General features: G+C 36.0%; 1 protein-coding gene across 4 annotated transcripts in view; it reads left to right on the top strand.

Annotated features, from left to right (window-relative positions):
* Nucleotides 1-21,802, top strand: part of VPS41 (VPS41 subunit of HOPS complex) — a 184,681-nt gene that overhangs the window by 150,071 nt on the left and 12,808 nt on the right. For all 4 annotated transcript variants that reach the window (XM_087821080.1, XM_016199147.2, XM_087821082.1 and 1 more), the window contains 6 exons: nucleotides 1,030-1,071; nucleotides 1,218-1,268; nucleotides 3,757-3,894; nucleotides 11,161-11,215; nucleotides 13,241-13,381; nucleotides 14,429-14,565. In XM_087821080.1, the coding sequence (XP_087677206.1) occupies nucleotides 1,030-1,071; nucleotides 1,218-1,268; nucleotides 3,757-3,894; nucleotides 11,161-11,215; nucleotides 13,241-13,381; nucleotides 14,429-14,565 (564 nt within the window). The remainder of the gene's footprint in view (nucleotides 1-1,029; nucleotides 1,072-1,217; nucleotides 1,269-3,756; nucleotides 3,895-11,160; nucleotides 11,216-13,240; nucleotides 13,382-14,428; nucleotides 14,566-21,802) is intronic.

A 21,802-nucleotide genomic window follows, 5' to 3' on the forward strand; every position in this document is an offset into this window, starting at 1 on the left:
GTCAGGGTGTGTGTTGTGTGGAAGGCAACCACTTGATGTGTCTCTGTCACATCAATGTTCCTTTCTCTCTCCCCCCGCTTCCTCCTTCCCTTCCACTCTCTAAAAATCAATGGAAAAATATCCTCCTTGGGTGAGGATTAAACATAATAGTAATTTAAAAATTATTACTTTTGCCCATATTCTAATGCCTCTTCACTCACCCACCTATGTGTCTCAAGAATCTGGTTTTGCAAATGTAGCTGTAGAAAAAAAGATGAATGAGCTGAAACTAATTGCTATTCAAGAGTATGAACCAAAACTAAGGAATCATAGAGTTTTCTAATTACAACGTACCTGAAGGGTAATCTCCCAATATCCTCATATTTCAGAAGAAAAAAATGTCCAGAGCAGACAGGTAGGTAGTAGCAGAGGCAAGAACAACACCCAGGTATTCTGAGGCTCAGTCTGGTGGGCTCTTGTTACAAACTGTCTAATTTGTGTTTCTAGAATATCAGAGGTAGCTAAAGTAAGTTCTAAAAGTCCATAAGCCTTATATCATTCTGAAACTTCAGGTATCTTACTTTTTTCTGGCTCTTATCCTCTTCTCCAGATAAGACCAGCTCCTTATATCTGTGAAATCTGTAGAGGGACTCAGTCAGTAATCAGGTGGCCAGAAGAAAAGCTCATTTTTGTGGTATTGGGAACAATATTCTCTCCGTAATTATTGAGATTCACATGAAAACTTGTGAAGGTATCTGAAATATCAAGGAGGCTATAATAGGTGTAGTCAAGATATTTTGTATTTGGTGAGTTATAACAAGGTACCATTTCAGGAGTATACAACACACATAGGCCTCAGGTTGAGGCCTATTTTAAAATGCGTGCTTTTATAAATATATCACTTAACAGTGATTGTAAGGCTAAGGACCTCCTTATGTATGGAAAATAAGCCTTCTGCCTTTAATTGTGACAGATATACAATACATTGTGTTCAGTCTTCTCTTATGTGGCAAATTTCAATGACTGGCTTTTTTTTTTTTTTCATTTCAGAAAGCTGTTGACATGCTTTTGGACAATGAAGATAAAATTTCAGTGAGTATCTTTTATTTTCATATATGTTACCAGATGAGTGTCTGGGATCATTATAGCCAAAAAGAAGACAGATGTGTATCAGATAAGTTTGCCCCTATATTTGTGTCCTCATAACTCTGTGTTTAAATTTTTCTTTTTTTCTCTAGATTAAAAAGGTAGTGGAGGAATTAGAAGACAGACCAGAATTACAGCATGTGGTGAGCATAACAGTTGTCTTCTTTTGCCCCTTTGATTGCATAGTGGGGCACATCACCTTTCAGTACTGGTGTGAGAATACTGCAGTGAACTCTTTGGGTTAATAGATTGGAGGTTTAACCACAGACAGTATTCTGTATTTATCAAAATTTGGCATATGTCCTGAATCCAGGTTAGGGATTAATTACAGATCAGACACTTTAATTTGACTCACAGTTGATTTGTGATTTTAGAAAAAGTTATCATATTTATTTTGTGTTATCGAGCTTGCTTAGGAGTAAGGGACTTCCTACTATTGTTACTATTTAACATAATTATCACATAAATTATACCACAGAATGATCAAGGAACCGTCTTGTTTTTCCCACTCACCTGATAGTAGCTAGTCCCACTTCTCTGGTGTGGCCTTGGTGGTGGTGCTGTTAAGGCCCTCTGTTCTAGATTTTCTTTGGGGGAATACCTTGATTCTCTGCATTGCTGTCATTATGGGAGTAAAGCAGGAGTAGGTGTTTTCTATGTTCTTTAAAAAGTGTACAAAGAAAAGGCTTTAATGAAAATAGGGATTATTCCTGTAGAACTATGGGTACCATATACCACGAGTGCTCTTGTATCTTTGCCTACCTTTTTGCACCCCAGGACAAGACTCTGGGAATAGAGTATTTTATTCAAAAGTTAGTTTTGTGCAGCTGCTATTGCTATATCGTTTATGATTTTAAATTTCAAGATTATCTGCTGACCCGAGCAAGGTGGCACTATACTGGCCACCTTGGGATTTGTTTATAAAAGTGATTTCTAGCCTCTTTGTGCCATGAGACAGCATTGCAGGCGGTGGGTATCTGTGTGACAGTCTAATTAGTGCAGTGGTGAAATTGTGGCAGATCTCACCCTAAGAGGGCTCATCTTCCTGTCAGGTAACGTAATGTCTCTATAAATTCACCTCAGCTGATGTGACAGAGCCTTCCTATTCTCTGGGAAATACCACTATGTGTCCAGCTCACACACTGACCCCCAGCCGGGGCCACTGGACTGGCAGGCAGACCACGTGGAGTTCTGTCTGACTGCTGTCCCCCCGTTCTTGCCTTTGGGAGATGCATCTGTCCTGGTTAGGCTTCTTTAGTGACCACACAAACAGGGAATATCACACTTCACCTAACTCATTGACAGCCACAGCCTCAGGGGCAGGTGGATGCTCTGTGCTTCTTTTGGACCAATTTACTCAAGGTGTGAATGTACTTTATGTGAATGATGTGATGAAGTCTTTTAGCCTCTGGTGGGTTATGGGATGTTTGTTTACATTTAACATTAAACATTGAACATTGATTTTCCAATTTCTTTGTAATGTATTGGTAGACTTAATCTTGCCTCTGAGTAGAAAATGAATTGCTTCCTGTTGAAGTCCATTAACTGTTCCAGACAGCTGGGGAAAGTAATGAGTTTTGAAAATTGGTTTAGAATACCTGTACTCTCCTTGCTTTTTAGTTGTTACTTTTGTCTTTGATGTTACCAGTGCAGGCAGCATTTCATTTCGAACACAGATTCTCAATACTCTTAATAGAGAGGAGATGCAGAATGTATGAGGATTAATTTAGTGCTTGCTGCTCCAATTTTTAAGAACATATTCTTATCCCATGATTCTACCCCCTTTTATATAAAGGCAAGAATTTTTATGTCCTAGGGAGACCATTAATCAAGCTTTTTGTTTTTGCAGTAAAGCAGATGACGGTGGCAATATTAACAGCTATGATTGATCCTTGAACAATGCCCGGCTTAACTCACAGAGGTGAAAATCTGTGTATAACTTTTGACTCCCCAAAAACTTAACTACAGTTGCCCCTCTGTATCCTGGGGGGACTGGTTCCAAGACCACCTGTGGATACCAAAATGTGCAGATGCTCAAGTCCCTTATATAAAATGGCGTAGAACAATGCGTACACTCGGCCCTCCTCATCTGTGGTTCCCTAGCTGCAGATAAAAAATACTGTGTTTGATCTGCAGTTGGTTGAATCCACAAATGTGGAACCCCAGGATACAGAGGTATATTTATTGGAAAAAAACCAGCATGTAAGTAGACACACACAGTTCAGATCCATGTTGTTCAAGGGTCAACTATACTGTCAACGTTTCTGTAGTGTTTAGTGTATGCCAGGCGTGGTTCTGGGTGATTTACAAATGGTAGCTCATTCAAGCCTCACAACAACCCAGAGATTTTTCTGAGATTTTTCCAGATAAAGAAACTGGTTACAGAGAGGTTAGTGACCTCCCCACCTAGTTAGTAAGTGGTAGAACCAAGCCACTCTGGGCTGTTCTAGAGAGTTTCAGAATCTCCTTGCTCTGGCAAAGGTATTTCTCTTTCACATTCAGATTTTTTCCTGGAAACTGCTTTTCCCCCAGCCTCACCATGGAAGCTGTTGAGAATTGAAAATAGGTATGTTAAACAGGTATTGCTTTTCTTATTTTAATATTCATGGTTTATCCCTTTGTTCTTTTTAGTATCTGCATAAGCTTTTCAAAAGAGACCATCATAAGGGGCAGCGCTACCATGAAAAACAGATCAGCCTTTATGCTGAATATGATCGACCGAACTTGCTTCCATTCCTCCGAGATAGTACCCATTGCCCACTTGAAAAGGTAAGTCACAGCCTCTGTCACTCACATTCAGGTGAAGAAGTTGTCATTGTGAGTAAGCTGTTGGTTATTCTAGTCTTCTTGTCTCTGCTCATCTATCCTTCTTCAAGGGGAAGACTGTTTCTCTAAGCAGTAGGTTTTGCTGGGACATTCTGAGAGATGGAGGTCCTGTTGGATTAGATTTTGGTAAGGAGCTCAAGTATTTCTGCCAGGTTTAATTGGAATAAAGGTTTAATCCAGGGTCTAGTCAACCATATAGCATAAACTGTGTCAGGAGTCTGAGTCAGTTTACCAGGATCAGCATGGGGCCTCAGAGTCAGCCTGGGAGGGAGACTGAAGCCAGAAGCAATTGCTCCACTCAGGACTCAAGGTTGGTAACTTAGGCCCTACACCCTGTCTACTGTAAATATCCACCTTATGTGTTTCTGTATTTCTTTCTCACTCTACATTTCATTTCTCTAGCACACTGCGTCCTGTTATAATTAGAGTAAATATATACCCTTGCCTCTCTTTTCCACTATCTTGTAAATTCTTCAAGAACAAGGAGATTTTCCTCATTCATTTTGGTGAACACAGTAACCAGCACACATTAGACACTTACTTAATAGTTTGTTGCACCATGAGTGAGTGCGTGAATGAATACAAAGTTCTAGTTAGGGCTGAATATGAACTAGAAAGTTTTATGTACCTGTAGTAAACTAAATACTTCCTGTGCAGTTACTAGATACTGGGCAATCTAAGGCCATCAGTATTGTTTCCCATGATTCTTTATAACATCTGGAGTGCTATCTAACATCTACAAGTGTCTTACTAAATTCATGTAGCCAGGTAACAAGTACTTTTAAATCAGCTGTATGTATCAGCAAACAAAAAAGTATTTGACCCAGCTTATGTACACTCACAACCTAGTTTCTTCTTCAGCCCATGATGATTAATGTGTTGGATTATTAAATGTGTTGGTTTTACTATAAACCAGTTTCAGCTCAGCAGATTTTCAAAATCTCTAGTTAATGAAAAAATATCTTGCCTGCTTATTAACTTAATTTATGGAAACCTTTAACATTTTATATTTTGGCCCTAAGACATTTTCTCAAAAATTCATTTGGAAATACATCATCGTACTCTAAAAGTAAAAGCAAATGTTCCCTCTCTTTTCTAATCACGCAATCTATAATCTAGAAAAAGAGTGAGAATCTTACTCTTTGAACAGTGCTCCTTCATTTGTATCACCTTTTTTGAGGAAACATTATTTCCAGGAGGATGCAGCTGTTTCTGGTTGACTACTCAGAGCCCCGAATAAATGGGTGATCAGTAGCCAGCCCAGGCTCCTTCTTGTCATTCACTGAACACAGGTGCAGAGGCACCACCCAGATTCCAATATGTTTGTTTCTCACACACTTTTAACTCATCTCTTTTACATTTTTCCAGTCTAGTAATGTTCAACAGAAGGTGTACTGCTCTAACTAAAGGGGAGCATCAGAAAATTTTTGGACCTGCACCTGGTACTTCTAGTACACAGAGAATTGTGTAGACCTTTTAGAATTTTTCTCTCTGATCCAGTGAAAAGAACCAATTGCATAGAAAATAACTTGACACAAATGTACTGAAACCAGTTATGTTTTAAATAGGTGTTTTTTTCAGTTATCTCATGTTTTCCACTGAAAGAGAATTTTGAATAAAATGGATTAGAGACGGTAATGATGGAAACATGGCATTATAAAATAATCAGTAACCCACATTTTTAGAACTCTCTACAGGGGCTTTCATGTTATAGGTCATTGAGACTTCTTCATGAGAGATTTTTTTTAATTAGGATCCATTGTGGAACATTTGTGTGTTTGCAAAAAACATGTAACTATCCTTGCTCAGATACCCAAAGCCATCTTAAAAGAGATACTCTTTGACTTTATTAACTCATGAAGGATCTCATTCTTTTTTCCCTAGAAGAACCCTCTGTACATTTACTCATCTGAGAAACTAATTCCTTTCGTATTTACTTGTAACATGAAAAAACTACCAATTCAAAAAAACAAAGTAGGTTTTCCCCCATTAAATGCGTCCTGAGCATGCTAATAGTGAAGTGGAGGTCAGGGAGTTTAGGTTCGCCTGTTTTGTCTAAAGAGAGACTCAGAAAATTTGGTCTCCTTTTCTACTGAATGTAAAGTTAAGAACTTAAAAATTTTAATGCCCCTCCCATCCAGGAAGTCTTTACTTCAGAATACTTGGATTGTTTAGTCCCATAGGTGCTTAGGCAGTATTTCTATGTTTTTATTTAATGAGAAATGTCTCAGGTTTCAAGCCATTTATTAGAGGGTATGGTGACCTACTATTGTTGATAATTCACTTCTGGCAGAATAACAGCTCTATCTTCCTCATTTCTGGTTGTTTGCCTTTGCTGGGATTGGGAAATTGTTGAGAGGAGGGGTGATTTCAAATGATGACTGGTTGAAATCTTCAAGAATCCAGGTCAAACTTATTTTGAATTGATTGAAATCCCAGAATTAATAGTACTGGGTGAAAAACTTTGTAGAGTCCCTGACATTACATCAAAAGCCCTTTATGGTTATCAAAGACCAGAGTTCAGAATTTAAAATCACCAGAACTCTTAAATGCCAAAATTAATCATGAACTTTTATGAAATTGTTTATTCTAAAGGTGATACAGATTTGGTAGGAATTTATAACATCTTCAGCAATTTAAAAAGGCAATAAAAATTGTTTGTTTCTATTGTGTTTTATAATATGGGCTGTGCTTTCATGTGCCTTATTTTTATATAATTTCTACAGAAGTGCAGGTAGGTGATTAAGGTCATTTTGTACATGACCAGCTGAGTCTTCAGGGGTTGAAAGAAACAGCCCAAAGGCTGGAGCAAAATAAGTCTAAGAACCACAACTTGGAACCTGGATGTTTTAACTTCAGGTCCCATATTTTTTACACTATGGTAAGGAATTATTTTTCAGGTTTAAAACGTTAATTAAAATAACAACAACAATACTTCTTAGTATTTCGAGAATCATGGAAGATACCAATTTTTAAACTGTTAAACTCTCCTTTCTTCTGTAATTTCCAGGTGTGGTTAACAGGCACTTGTTTTCATTTGCAAATCTAATTTCCTTATGCATAGAATAGTTAAAAGCACAGTGTCAGCTTAATATCTTTAGCAGATTTATATCTGAATTTATGATCTCTCTCATATCTAATGGCATTTACAAGGTGGCAGTTTTTATGAATTTGGAGGAATAAAGCTGAGAAATGCAAAGTTAGTTGATTTCCATTAAATTTAAAGACAAAATTAGATAAAAGGTGACAGGCGCAAGGCTAGGTAGAAATCATTATTTAATTTACAATTGATAAGGTTCTCATTAGTTATCCCCAAATTTTAACTATGTTCCTTATCACTATACTACATCAGAAGAAGGAAAATTAAAATATTTTTGCATCATTTTTTACTCAAAATCTATCATTCTTTTCACCTTTATTTTTACTATTCTCCTTTTACCTGTGTGTCCTATTAGCTTTAAAAATCTTAGTTTCCATACTCTTTCCTCTAGAGGGAGCACTATATGGCCCAGGAACATTCAAGAATCTAAAATAAGGAACCATGATTTTATACTTCACTTGTGTCAATAATAGAAAAATTATTTGAACCAGAAATGTTTTTTAATACTTTACTCAAAATTTCTAGAAATTATTCTAGTGTCTCTACTTCTCACATATGAGAAAGGATAATTTAAGATACTTTTCTGAACTAGTCATAAAACATTTTAAAAATCTGATATTCAGATTTCAGAAACTCACATTATCTTTGAGCTTGTTGTTACACATCCGCTTGCATTCCAGACCATTCTTGACTTCAAACTTGCCTTTAGATGTTTTTTTTGTACATGAATTATCATATATGATAGTATCCTAAAAGAGCTTTCAGCAGCATTTTCCTGTAGAATGTTCTGCAATTGAGTATTTGAAATATGGCTAGGAACTGAATTTTTAATGTAATTTAAATTTAAGTAGTCACGTAGCAAGTGGCTACTATCTTGGATAGCTCGGGAGAGCCTTCAGACTGCATGTGGTTTGAGACAAGCATTTTCTCAAGCATTTATATTTGCTCAAGAAAAGGGAGAAAGAGAGATGGTTCTCCTGGTACTTTAAAGTGTCAGTTAATTTCCAGGTACAAAATTAATTTATGGATACCTTCCAGTAATAAACTACTTTAAGCAATTGGATGTTCTACCTATCTAATTGTGTTACCACAATCTGTTTATCTGTGAATGACACAGTTTCACTAAACCATAAGCTGTCTATCTGTATCTCTATCCGCTAGCACAAATCTAGGCACTTAGCTGTTTTCTCAATAATTTTATGTTGAAATAGTCCCAGGTTCCTTTGACTTAAGAGTTTTTACTTTTTCCCTTACTAATTAAACTTCTCACATGTGTTTCCTGAATCTGCTCTACTATCATCCCAGAAGAGTTTAAAGTTGGTAAGAATGTTCCATTGTTTAGGATGATGATTCGTAGGCATGATGGTATAGAGGGAGGTAAGCCATCTTTTTAATCAAAATGAATGAGGATTGCCCTGGCCGGGTGGCTCAGTTGGTTGAAGTATACCAGAAAAGGTCTCGTGTTCAGTTCCAGATCAGGGCACATACCTAGGTTGTGGGTTCGATCCCTGTCAAGGCGCATATGGGAGGCAACTGATTGATGTTTCTCTCTCACATCAATGTTTCTCTCTGTCTAAAAATCAATAAAAACATGTCCTCAGGTGAGGATTAAGAAAAGATGAATAAGGATTTTCTAAATGATAGTTAAGATTAGATTCAGCAATGAGTGATAAAAATCCCAAAATAATAGTGGCTTAAACAGAGTAGCAGTTTAGTTCTCTGTCACATGGAAGTCCTGGTGGAGTGTTTCTGCTGATGGTGGCATGCCATAGGGTCCAATACCCAGGCTCTTTTCTCTTGTTCCCCCACCTTGTGTGACCTTGATCTCATGATGTGAGATGGTAGCATCCTTGTTTCCAGGATCAGATTGGATGAAAGGACTAAACATAAGAAAGCAAAGGGTTCACACGTGCTGCTTCTTAAAGAGATCTCCCTGAACCTTCCATGTTTCTGTTTCATCGCTGGGGGACAATAGTCACATAAGTCTCCTACCACTGTGGAGGCTTGGAGATTTTTTTTTAATTCTGGTCAGGTACCCACCTGAAATCTTACTACTATAGAAGAAATGAGTAAAAGTTATTGGGGACAACTAATTATCTCTGCCACGTAACTTTTAAAGGAATCTTGTGAGTAATCGAATTAATAGTGTTTCCTCCTCTTTGTTACCTTCAGGTCTTTTCTTTTCCTCTTTTAAGTGATTTGTATACTTTAAAATGCCATCCTAATTTCATTGCCATTCTAAAGTAAGGTGTTATTTTTTTTTTTCTTTTTATGTTTTATTTGGGTTTTTCCCCCCTACGTTGATTTCTGTGGTCAGCATTTTTCCTCTCTTTTAGTTAACCTCCAACCAGAGGCATAGATTAAGTCAAAAATCAAAATGTCAAAACTAGCTCCTGCTGTCCTTTCCCAAGATGGACCATTGAGCCAAAAGAGCTAAAGAACTTGAGCTGTTCTTTTTATCTTCTTGGTTCTTGTTTTTAAAACAGCCTTGGCTGGTTGTTTTTAAATGACCGCTCTAACTGTGCAACCCAGTAATCTTCCTCCTGAAACCTTTTTTGTCTGCTCATTTATTGAAAAAATATTTATTGCACACCTATGAGTTAGTCATTGTGCAAAAACACAGGGCTTGAAGTGCACATGGTCCCAGCCAACAGAAATCAGACAAACAGGAATTTGTGAAGATGTGTGCAGGTGCAATGAGAGTAAGTGCCTGAGATCTGACCTGGTGTTGGTCCACGGAGGATTTGTCTGAGGGACTTGCTGGGGTGGAGAGTGGGGAGGGAGGCCAGCACTCCAGGCCAAGAGGCAACAGTAGAGAGTTAAGCAGGGTGTGAGATGTTACTGCACAGAAAGGCAGGGCTTCTGAGGCCACAGTGAAGATTCTCAACTTTAAGTTGGAGCAGAGTAACAAAATAGGAAGGTTCCATAGTAGGCATGTGAGTGAGGTTATTGATGGACTCTTACTCATACTGCACCCCATTCAGATGCCACCTCTGTGAAGCTTTTTATAAGAGGGCCACACCAGAACTCATGTCCTGTATCTATGCACATAGCCCTCTATTCATGCTCCCCCTGGTCATGAGATTCTGTGTTGTCACATTTCTGTCACCCTCTCTGGACCTTATGCTCCCTGGTGGACTCATGCTCCCTTTACTTCTACTGAGCCACCTCCATCTCCTCATCTTTCTTTTACATGTCGTCACCATCATCAGCATTTGTATTACTATCATCATTGCATCTCTATCCAGCTGACTCTAATGCCCAGCAGAGTGTGCAGTAAATATGTGTCAGTTCATTTAGATGATTGAATTGTTTATGATCACATATTGTTGTTTTTTATTCTCAAGGAAATGCTATCATCTGTGTAGTCCCTCATTTCTTCACTTGATCTTCTCCTTCTTAATTGTCAGGTGTTTTTTCTCTCTCATTTTTGACAGATCCTTGAACAGTTATTTTAAACCCTGTTAGCTCACATTAGACACATTTCTCAGTTCTTATTTATTTGTGTAACAAATGCTCACTGAACTATGGTGCACTCAATACTGGGGACGTGCACAGTGAGCAACAGTCCTTGAATGCAGCTGTATCCTGGTGGAGGGAAACAGAGCTTAAACCAAGGACTGTGGAATGGCAGCTGGGGAATGGCAGTGCTGTGAAGAAGCCTAAAGCAGCAGAAAGTGAGAAAGCTTGGTGGGAAAGGACCTCTCAGCATCTTGCTTTCTGCCTTTATTCATGGAGTGTTCTGAGTTGTCTCCAATACAGGGATGGGCAAAAGTATGTTTAGAGTTGTAATACAAATAAATAATATAATAATTAATAATAATATAAGAATAAACTCTTCTTTGTGTACTCACAACTGTAAACCTATTTTTGCCCATGCCTGTGTGTTGTCAGTTAAATTGTATAAGGACTAACACCTCTCTGAGAGATAAATGGGTACAGCCATCAGCAAAACCTAAGAATAGTTGTGTTTTTGTTTGTTTGCTTTGTTTATTTTTTAAAGTGAGGCAATGGAAAAATTTTTTCAAACTTGTGTGTCTAAGTGACTCTAATAATATTTGTTCTTGTCTCATAAGCTGTAGTAACATTTTGCCTTGCTTTATTTGAAGGCTCTTGAGATCTGTCACCAGAGAAACTTTGTAGAAGAGACAGTTTATCTTCTAAGTAAGTAGTTTTCACTCATTTTGGTATCCATAAACTAAGAAACTAAGACAACATGATATAAACTGTCTTAAAAATTGACATAGGTTTTAGAGCAAAGTAACACAGAGGTTAAAACCTATTTTATATAAGAATTTAAAACATGGGAAAGGAGACTTCACAGCTTAATAGAGAAGGGAGAGTTATTTAATAAATGCTGTTGAGGTAACATTAGTATTGTGTAATAAAAAAAACTTATCAGCTTATATTACCACATCTTGATAGAAAATAATGTTCATTTTCAAAGGTCACACCCTAAATAATGGAGGAAATGCAATTGAATATCATAGTTTTTGAAAGACAGGAAAAGTTTTTAATATGATTTAGCTGACAGTTGTCCCTGTTCCTCTGGTTCCTACTTCCACCTTTCATAGTCTTTGTACCATGTTTACCAAGACACAGAACTTAGTATCTTTTCATATTCCTTCAAAATGAACCATTGGCATAAAAGCAGTGTAGGCTCCTGAAGATTTCCTAAGGAAGCTCTCTACAGATATTTGTAGCTAAAACATAGAGTTCATATTAGGTGTTTTTCAGTGTCACTTCTCTTCCCTATACCAGTAGGGTTTTTTCACTTCACGCCTTTCCCTCATATAGCACTCGGCCTCATTGGCTCCTTTGGCCTCTGCAGTGAAAAATAACTCAAATCTTCTCTTCCAGTTAATGAGTGCAGATTTATGGATGCTCAGCAGCAAACCTAGAACTATTTGTCAGTTATAGGGCCTACCTTCCTTAGGAGAAAGTGTTTTGGGACAATGTTTTGTTACTTATGTTATTTTTTAAAGACAAATTGTGGGAATAATATTTGTAGGAAAAGCAAAATGGGATAGAAGATAAAACAAATGGGACATAATTTTATTCACAGGCCAGCTGTTATGATTTAATATTGGCTGCCTGGAGTGAGGAAAACTCGATCCATTACTAGCTCTTGCTGCAGGCCAAGGGCCAGGGATAAGGGTGATAGCCCACAGCCAGGCAATTGCTGCCCTTGCTCTGAGTAAAGCTTTCTATATGTAGCATATTAAAATCTCATGCAAATTGTTAATAAAACCTTTAAAATGCCAATAAATCAATGAGCACAGTGTATAAAGATAATAAAATAGAAGCATAGCTGGCAAATACTTTTATTTCATGAGGGTTATTGAAAGACTTTCCCCCTGAACATGGAAGAGAAGGTAAATGAAGTAGCTGTCTGATCATTGAGTTTGCAGTTGGAACATGATGTATCAGAAGAACATTATGCAAAGCTACCTATTTGAGGCAGAATGACTCCAAGGCCTTTATATATTTATTTATTTTAATTTTATTTATTTATTTTTATTGAATTTATTGGGGTGACATTGGTTAATAAAATTATATAGGTTTCAGGTGTACAGTTCTATAATACATCATCTTTATATTGTGTTTTGTGTTCACCACCCCAAGTCAAGTTTCCATCCATCACTTTTTATTCCCTCTTTCATCTTCCCCCACCCACTTTACCTCTGGTAATCACCATACTGTTGTCTGTGTCTGTGAAATTTCTTTGTTTGGTTGGTTTTTTTGCTTAATCACTTTTTTTTACCCAGCCCTTTACAAGTCTTAGTCATATGTGGGTATTGAAGCCATCCAAACAAAATACAGGCCTGAGAAGCAAGCCAGCATCTGACAGACCTGGGTTCAGATTCCAGATCTGCCATTTAGTAGAAAGTTACTAACATTTTTGTGTCTTATTCTATAAAATAGAAATGTTAGTATAATATACCTCATAGGATTACAGTGATGATGAAATGATGTCATTCATGTGAAGCACTTAAATGAGTGCTCAGCACACAGTAAACACCCAGTAAATAGGAGACATTTATTTTACCATGTTATGCTAATATCACATAAGAAAATATGCTTTTGTCTTAGTTTTCAAACTGTATAAACAAATTAAGAGATAAGCTATTTCTTTAACAATGTTTTATTAAAATGTCCTAAATGAAGTATTTCTCACATCTTTGCTAGGCCGAATGGGTAATAGCCGAAGTGCCCTGAAGATGATCATGGAGGAATTACATGATGTTGATAAAGCAATTGAATTTGCCAAGGAGCAAGATGATGGAGAGCTCTGGGAAGATCTGATTTTATATTCCATCGACAAGCCACGTAAGCAAAAAAGCCATCTACAATTATAACTTTTGTCTCTCAATATAGCCAGTTATGTCTAGAGTAAGAATTATCTCAAGACACATTGAGTTAAAAATATGATCAAGTATCTATAATAAAAATAGGCTAAGGACATTGTAACACTTTCCAATACTAGTCCTGTGCAGAGAAGCCTGAAGACCCATCACTTTGTGTTACCTGAATGTGATAAAGAACAAGTGGTTAACCTGATAATATTAACTCTATCCTCGTGAAGCATATTTTAACCTACTACATCAAGAATTTATTTATTGGCCCTTCGCTTGACCATTTGCATTGAGTCTCCCATTCTGGAAAGAAACAAAAGCAGCCACTTTTAACAGTACCCAAGTTCTCTTTTAAAGAAAAAAGAAATGATTGGGAAACTAACAGTAGTAGTTTAAAATCTCCTCCCTTCTCTTTATTTTTTGGTAGGAAGACTTACCTATTTCAGAATTTTCAAGTTCTAGAAATTGTTGTTATAATTGTCATTTAAATGTGAGCTTCAAGAGGATAATGTTAGCATGACAAAGTAGTAGTTTAAGGATCTTAAATGAAGCCAAGTGGGTATAATGTAACTCATCGCATCATGAACTTGGGTCAGGCCTGGGTCTTGCCAGCTCTGTGACCCTGGATGGATTAGTGAACCACATCATTTCCCATTTCTATAAAATGAAGACAAACACTTTATTTCCCATTTTTGTAAAATGGGGACAAATAACATTCCTACCTTGCAGAATATTGGTGACAAGCATATGGTAGCTGAGCCATAGTAAATTCTCAATAAATATTAGTTGCACCCCTTTAAAAATGCAAATTGTATTCTGAGGTAATCATTTGTTTTCTGTTTTACATTCTTCAAATTTAGCTTTTCCTCTATGTCATGAGGAAAAGGAAACGGAGATTATTTCTTGAGAGTTTAGAAATTGAAATTTGAAGGAAATATTTTTTTCTTTGAGTTACTTTTGGCGTAAAATTGCATTATGTACATTGTTTATGTGTTAATTGTTTTATGTGGTATTTTTGTAGCATTTATTACTGGCTTGTTAAACAATATTGGCACGCATGTTGACCCAATTCTACTGATTCACCGTATCAAGGAAGGAATGGAGATTCCCAATTTGAGAGATTCCTTGGTTAAAATTCTGCAAGACTACAATTTGCAAGTAAGTATCCTTTCTTGGACAAATAAGCATGCTGAGTGAGTTGACTAATCACTGGATAAACATTTCTAGGGTTTATTTTAAATATCAGTCAAATAATTCAATTTGATAGTTGTTAAGGACCCAGACATTTGGAAAACTGTTCAAATAGAGAAACTAGAAATATCACCCTTTATGGAAGCCATATGATTTTTAACCACCCCCCAGTTTTCTGCTATTGATGAGCAGGCCTTCTTACATTTGTGTGGTAAATATAGCATGACACAGGGAGGGGGTGGTTTCCATGGCTGTTAGATCAGACCACCCAAACCATTTTTGAGTGGAATGAATATTATGAAACATATTATGTACACTTGGGAGAATAAAAAAATATTTTTCAAATAGTTTGATAATTTCCTTGAGGCCACTCAGTAACCTATTGCCTGAAACATGTTAAAATACAGGATTTTATTAACTTTTTTTCTAGACTAGTACAATTTTATTTGTAATAATTTAGAATTTGTGATAAGAGCAATGGAACCCACCATTTTCATATAAATAATATGCTAATTGCATAGCATCCTAATTTTTTCTTTAAAAGGACTCTAACAATTAGTATTTTTTAGGATGCCAGTAGCTTCCACACAACTTAAAACAATTGAAAGCACATTTCTTTAACAATTCAGACTATTCTTTGCCTACTTTATTTTAAACTGAGATTTTGTTATAATATGGATGAAATTGCTTTCCTGGGAACATAAAGATTTTTTTCAGGTAGAACTGAAACGTAAGGTTAGGGGAAGAGAAGTGGTTACCATGATTAGTAAGGAGAGGGGAGGATCATGATGAGGATTTGTGGGGTCTGTAGTCACTATGAAGGGTGCGAGTGGGGCTGCCTGCTGAACTCAGGTGGTGGCCTCAGATAACAGGCAAGGGGCAAAAAAGAAATTGAGGAAGATTGATGGCAGCAAGAAGATATGTGAGAGATGTAAAGGAGTGACAAGAGCTGGAGGGACAAGAACTTGTGGCCAGGGAATAGGATATTGTTACATTAAAGTTTCCGAAGGAGTTATTGTGAACATGTTCAAAAAGTGGTGTGAAAGTAAAGGTCATTGGATTGGAATTAATGGAGAAGCTGTGAGGGCACAGTGAGTCATCCAAATGGGCACTGAGGAAGGGGGAGCCCAGGCTGTAAGTCAGGCTCCATCCTCCTTGGTGAACTGGGGGGTTAGCCTTGCAGCCCACAGGTGACTCGTATTTATTACTGTGTAATACAACTTTGAAGGAGAAAAGGTTTCCTGAAGGTGGGATGTGAGAGAACAAAGAGCCTTCACTCATGGGTTCTTCTGGGAAATCAGGATTCTGGGAGAGAAATAGGTTAAGGCAAAGAGGTAGAGGGCCTGTTCTGCAAAAAGCTCCAAGATATACAGGTATTTACTTATTTGGAGGTTTCCTGATGACCTAGGGAAAAGTGGTCAGAGGGGGAATAAGAAGGTCAGGGAAGGAAAGAATAACATGGGAGTAGGTTAATAGGTGAGGAGAGGTAACATGAGGAGCTTGCATTCTGCAGTGCCCAAGGGATGTTATCAAAAGTTTCAAATCTAATTTTGTTAAGCAGTCATTTAGGTGTCTGAACAGCTCTCCCCCCAAGGAATGTGATGAAGTAATTACCCCTTCTGTAATCCAGCTACAGTGCATGAAGCCTAGCCTGTAGGTTGAAAAATGTGCCTTGCTTTTTTCCCAGTCTCTACAATGCCTACAAAAGTGCCTAATAGAACCTTTTACTAGGCTCTTAATCTAGGGAACCAAGGTCATGGACACCACTGCACCTCACTGCTCATTCATTTTTTTATGAATAAATTTGCATAGTTCTGAACTAGCTGGGTATAAAAATAAAATTATTAAATGCAAAATGAATTCCATATAAAAAAGTATCCACTAAAACAGCTGTTAACCCAACATTTTATCCTCTTAATTATATTTTTTAATGTATGGAGAGCTTTTCCTTAAGAGTCTCTGGAGCAAAGAGGAAGGGATCCTCAGGGAAGGTGGCAGAGCCTGTGGGAATCCACTGGAGCTCAGATGTGTTGGAGGAGGCATAGAGAAAATGCTTTACTCAGGCAGGTTCAAAGAATTCTAGGGCATATGCCTTACTTATATATGAAGAGTGAGTTTAGAACTTTTTTCTGTGGAAAAGGCTTACTGGTTTATATTAACAACTATTTTTTTTAGGCAACCTATTTAGAGATCATCATAAATATAACATCTATTTAAAAAGCATTTTGAAGTTTCCATAAAGATTTCCCATACATGTTTTAATTTGATTGTCGAGTCTTTTGTTTGTTTCCTGAAACTTTAGTTGATTTTCACATGTTCTAACAGGATAAAAAATTGCCAACCCTGTTAATCCCAAAAATTGGGGGGAAAACCTTGTAGGTCCATGAATTTTCAAGAATGTAGAACATGCTTCGTATGGGAGGGAGAGGCAAGGTTGTAATGAGGAATGACCCTGGAAGACATTAAGACCTATTCAGTAAACAGTGGAATCCATGGAGAAAGGCTCACAGGGCTTGTCAGCACCACATTTTCTAATATGCCTGGGAATCTCTAAAGGGGACAGATTTATAATAATATATGCAGCACTTTAAAACTTATGTGGCCACTGAAAATGCTTTGAGAGATCACTCATTAGCTAATTGCTAGTTGGAAAAAGAGAAGGTAGAGAAAGTTGTGGGAAAAATTTTAAATGAACATTTCTGGTTTTAAAGTTTCATGTTTTCCAAAATGAAACACCTTTCTTCAATTGAAGTTTGGCATTAGGCACGTTAGATGTCTATGACATCATTAAAGTTAAGGAAATATAATCAACCACATTATTAATGTTTAAGTTTTTAAAATTTATTTTAACTTAAAATGTTTCTAGGCCCGATTTAAAGGAAAAATAGCATTTATTTTTATATACATTACTTACAAAACAATATGGTATAAATTATATTTCTAAATTATGGCCACAATTTCCAAATTATTTTTATGCTATAAATTTTTATATTTTTAAAACATTTTATTCATAAATTTAATATTTATTTTATCTATTTAGCATTTATATCCATTTCTGTTGCTTTCCCCTTAAGAACTTTAGCATCTTGGTTCTGAAACACTTCTCTTTTGATAGACTTATTAGCCAGTCATTTCATCCTCACAATGGTCCTTGAGGAACTTTCATCTTCCTTTTACAGATGAGAAGACTGAGTTTAACAAGGTTAAAAATGCCTTGCCAGTCTGGGAAACTGATGAACTGGGTTTGAACCTCTGACTAAATCTCACAGACCTGGAGATAAGTAGGATGCAACGATTTTTTTGAGTGGCTCATGATTTGAATTTATATTTCTGGGAGAAGTAAAAAGCTTTAAGACTTGGATTTTGTTAAACTTCACACACACACATACACACAGGTAAACTGACTCCAGACGTCTCCATGCCTGTCAAAGTTATTATCCCCTTATTTCTTTATCATTTCCCATATTTCTCTACTTTGAAAGCAGAGACAAATGAATTAAGAGGAAATAACAAATTCTTTCTTACCTGCCCTCTTTTGGGGCCACATGGGTTTCTTTTGACTCACAGTATATAAACTCTTAATTTCTAAGAGAGAGTTTTTAAGTTTATAAACCCCTGAAATAAACCTTTAAGATAAAATGAATATTCTTTCCTTTCAATTTATTTCAGGTTGGCCTCATCACAGCTTTTATGTGACATAAAATGGCCTTTGACAACCAACTATAGCTTCTTTGATCAATATGACACATGCAAACTTTGTGCTATTATAAATTGAAATATGGTTGTATTTATAATATTGTTTTTATTTCTAACATGAGACCTTAGAGTCTTTCTATCTTTTCCTTCTTATTTCTCTGCAGTTCCTCATCTTTGATAATAATCCCCATCTTTGATAAAAAGCAAAGCTTTTTCAAGTAGAATTCAAATCCCACAATACTGTGACCTAAATAATGGATTAGAAATTAGGTAAAATGGTTTCTCAGTCTAGCTCTGGTATCACATTGGATGCTTGTAAAACAAGGTAACTGTCACTTGCAATTCTAATGATAAGCACTTCAGTTTGAACAAGGCAATGTCAGCAAAAAGTTTAATATTCAAAGAATCGTTTAAAATAAAATTTCAGAAACTTGACAGTTTTTTATGGCAGCTGTTTCTGATGAACTGTAGTATCTTCACTGATATACAGTTCTTTTATTGCTTTATAAAATATCCATTGAGTCTGTTGTTTTGCTTTTGATTGGAATTATTATTTATAATGATGAACTACAGAGAAATAAGAAGGAAAATAGGGAGAATCTAGAGTCTCATGTTTGCAGCAGCTATCTTATAAATATATTCTTATTTAAATTTATAATAGGACAGGGTATGCTTGTAACAAATTGATTGTAGAAACTACAAACTGATTGTCTTGAAAATGATGAGGACAAAGGATAAAGGTAATGTTAATAAAACATAGAATTTAGGAAAACTTAGAATTATGGAGGGAAATGTAATATTAAGAAAACAAGTGATAGAGAGGGATGTAGAAAGAAGTTGACCCATTGATTTGAATAACCTTGAAAAAATAATGGAAATCCCATAAGGAAAATGAATGTTTGAAAGGTAATATTGTACTTGGTAATCAGTGCCTACAAATGTTTTTTGAGATGGGAACTGATGCCATTATGAAGTTGAGGGAAGAAAAGATCAGACAGTGGTTTACCTGGCTTGGTGAAACTCTTAATAAGAAATAGAGATTACAAAGCAAAGATTAATAGTGATGTTGTCTTATTTACCAGGTGGAAACATTTTCTAGATGACACAATAAAGGAGTTTCAAACTGATTTTAATTTCTGAAAGTAATATCAGAGGCTATCCTACACAGAGAATAAAATAGGAAACCAAGATAAAACAGGAGGAAACAGGCAAGAAAGATTTTTCTGAGCAAAAATGACTTGATCTTTGAAAGGCCAGTAGGCATCCTTTGGAAAACAAAGACTACTTTGGGGGGAGAGAGATGATAGATCCTAAAAACTTCTTCTAACTTCTGTAGCCTACAAATATTCTGAAAACATCACAAAATGTATTTGCAAATTCCGTGATGTCTGAGAAGATATGAGGAAATAGCCAGCATAACCATAAAAAAAAAGTCCTTATAGACCTATTTAAATTTTTAATATCTAAAGTCAATAAGAAATAAAAGTTTACTTGACCAAATGTCAAGGTCAATGATAAAGACTAAGATTTTAAGAATTCAAATACAATAGATTTAAAAGAGAGTAATTATAGATGTAATCTATATTGATAGATACTTGCTTTGCTTAACATGGTCAACAGTATATAAACTAGAAATTTATTTTTCTAAACCAGAGAAGCTTTAGCTTCTGGATACATGATAGACAAAACTGAATACTCCCTTATTGTTAAAAAGAATATTAACTAGGATATGAAAAAAGAATTTATTTTTAATTCATAGCTGATCTCAAAAGAGAGATGAACAGGTACCAGGAAACGGTGAGAGCAAATCCAAAGTAGAAAGGGAATGTTGCTATGGCAGCCCTCTGGAGTAGTAGATGGACGTTCTAGATTATGGGCTTCTTATACCCATGTGGGAGCAGGAGAAATATCCATTGGCCCACCTAAAGTAAGGAACTAACATCAAATGCAGTACACAGAGTCTGAGTCTCAAGACATAGAAAAAAATCTACCCTCTGGTTCTGAGTGACAAGGGAGCTAGCCATCACAGGAGTTCATGGAGAAGAGAAGGTTGGGGAAGAATAGAGGGTTACTCATAAGAAATTGGAGGATCTAAATTTATACTATCCTGCTTGTGAAAACTCTTTAGAACCATTTAAATTCCTTGAGACTTCAAAATGAGCAAAAGTGAAACTACTCGGAATGGTGTTTCCTCAGCTAGGACACACAGGACTCTCCATTGATGATGGGCTTACCATAAAAAGAATTGCAAACTATATCATGAAGGATAAGTCAGGAGATACTATATACAGAAGAATGAAAAATGTTACGACAATCTTAATATTTCCAATAATTGAAGATACTAGATTAATCTCAAAGGCATTATTAATAAGTCCATTTAAAATAAAGACATGAAGGAAAAAATAGGTACCACAATATAAAATAGAACAATATGATAGAAAATAGGAATAATTGCAAAATAACTAAGTAGAAATTGTGTGTTCATTTAAGTTATCAACTCAGTGGACAAGGTAAATAGTACATGTAGACATAGCTAAAAAGGAGAATTAAGTGATTGGGAGGTAGATCTGATGAAATCATTTAGCATGCAGCACAGCGTAATTAAGAGATAGAAAATAAAATGAATGGTTAACAGAGACATGGATGTTAGAATAAAAATGTCCTCACCAAAGTCCCAAAGAAGAAAATCAGAAGACTATTTTATTAATAGGAAAACCTCTAACAAAGTTGATCAAAGAAAAGAAAAACAAAATAAATATCACAAACAAATAAGGGAGAATAGAACTACAGATACAGACAGGATTTAAAAACTAAGTAAATGCTACAAACAGTTTTATATCAGTATATTTGAATACTCCAATAAACAATTTTCTAGGAAATATATATTACCAAAATATACTCAAGAAAATAAAATAGACCTATAGTCTTTAAATCAATCAGTAGTAAAACCATGGCCACAATAAAAGCATCATACTACAGACAACTTTAGATCTAAGCTTTATCATACTTATAAATACAGGCAACTCAGAATGGAAAAGCTCAGTTCCTCATGGGATGCTAAGTCTAATCTTACCAGCATCCCTGAGTGCAATATGAGACAATCATAGCCCTATCTTGTTTTTAACACAAATGCAATTATTCTGTATAAATCATTAAACTGAATCAGAGCATTTATTTAATTATTAAAAGTAGATACATATCATAAGTTCCCTCCAAAGTAATCATCAGTAAAATTCTAACCATAGTCCCAAAAGACTTTTTCATGGTCTTAAATTATATATAAAAAGTAAAAGGCTAAGATTATCCAAGAAGAATAAGGAGGATAGATTTATCAGATATCAAAGCTTAATATGTGGAAATATAAAATGGTATAACCACTTTGGGAAATCTCTTGACAGTTACTTAAAAAATTAAAAATACTCCTCCATGACCAGCGGTTTCACTCCTATTTACCCAAGAGGTAAAAAGCAGGTCCACAAAAGATCTGTACAAGAATGTTCTTTGTAGG

The sequence above is a fragment of the Miniopterus natalensis genome, chromosome 10 (genome assembly GCF_054644295.1).
Source record: "Miniopterus natalensis isolate mMinNat1 chromosome 10, mMinNat1.hap1, whole genome shotgun sequence".
NCBI classification, from domain to species: Eukaryota; Metazoa; Chordata; class Mammalia; order Chiroptera; family Miniopteridae; genus Miniopterus; species Miniopterus natalensis.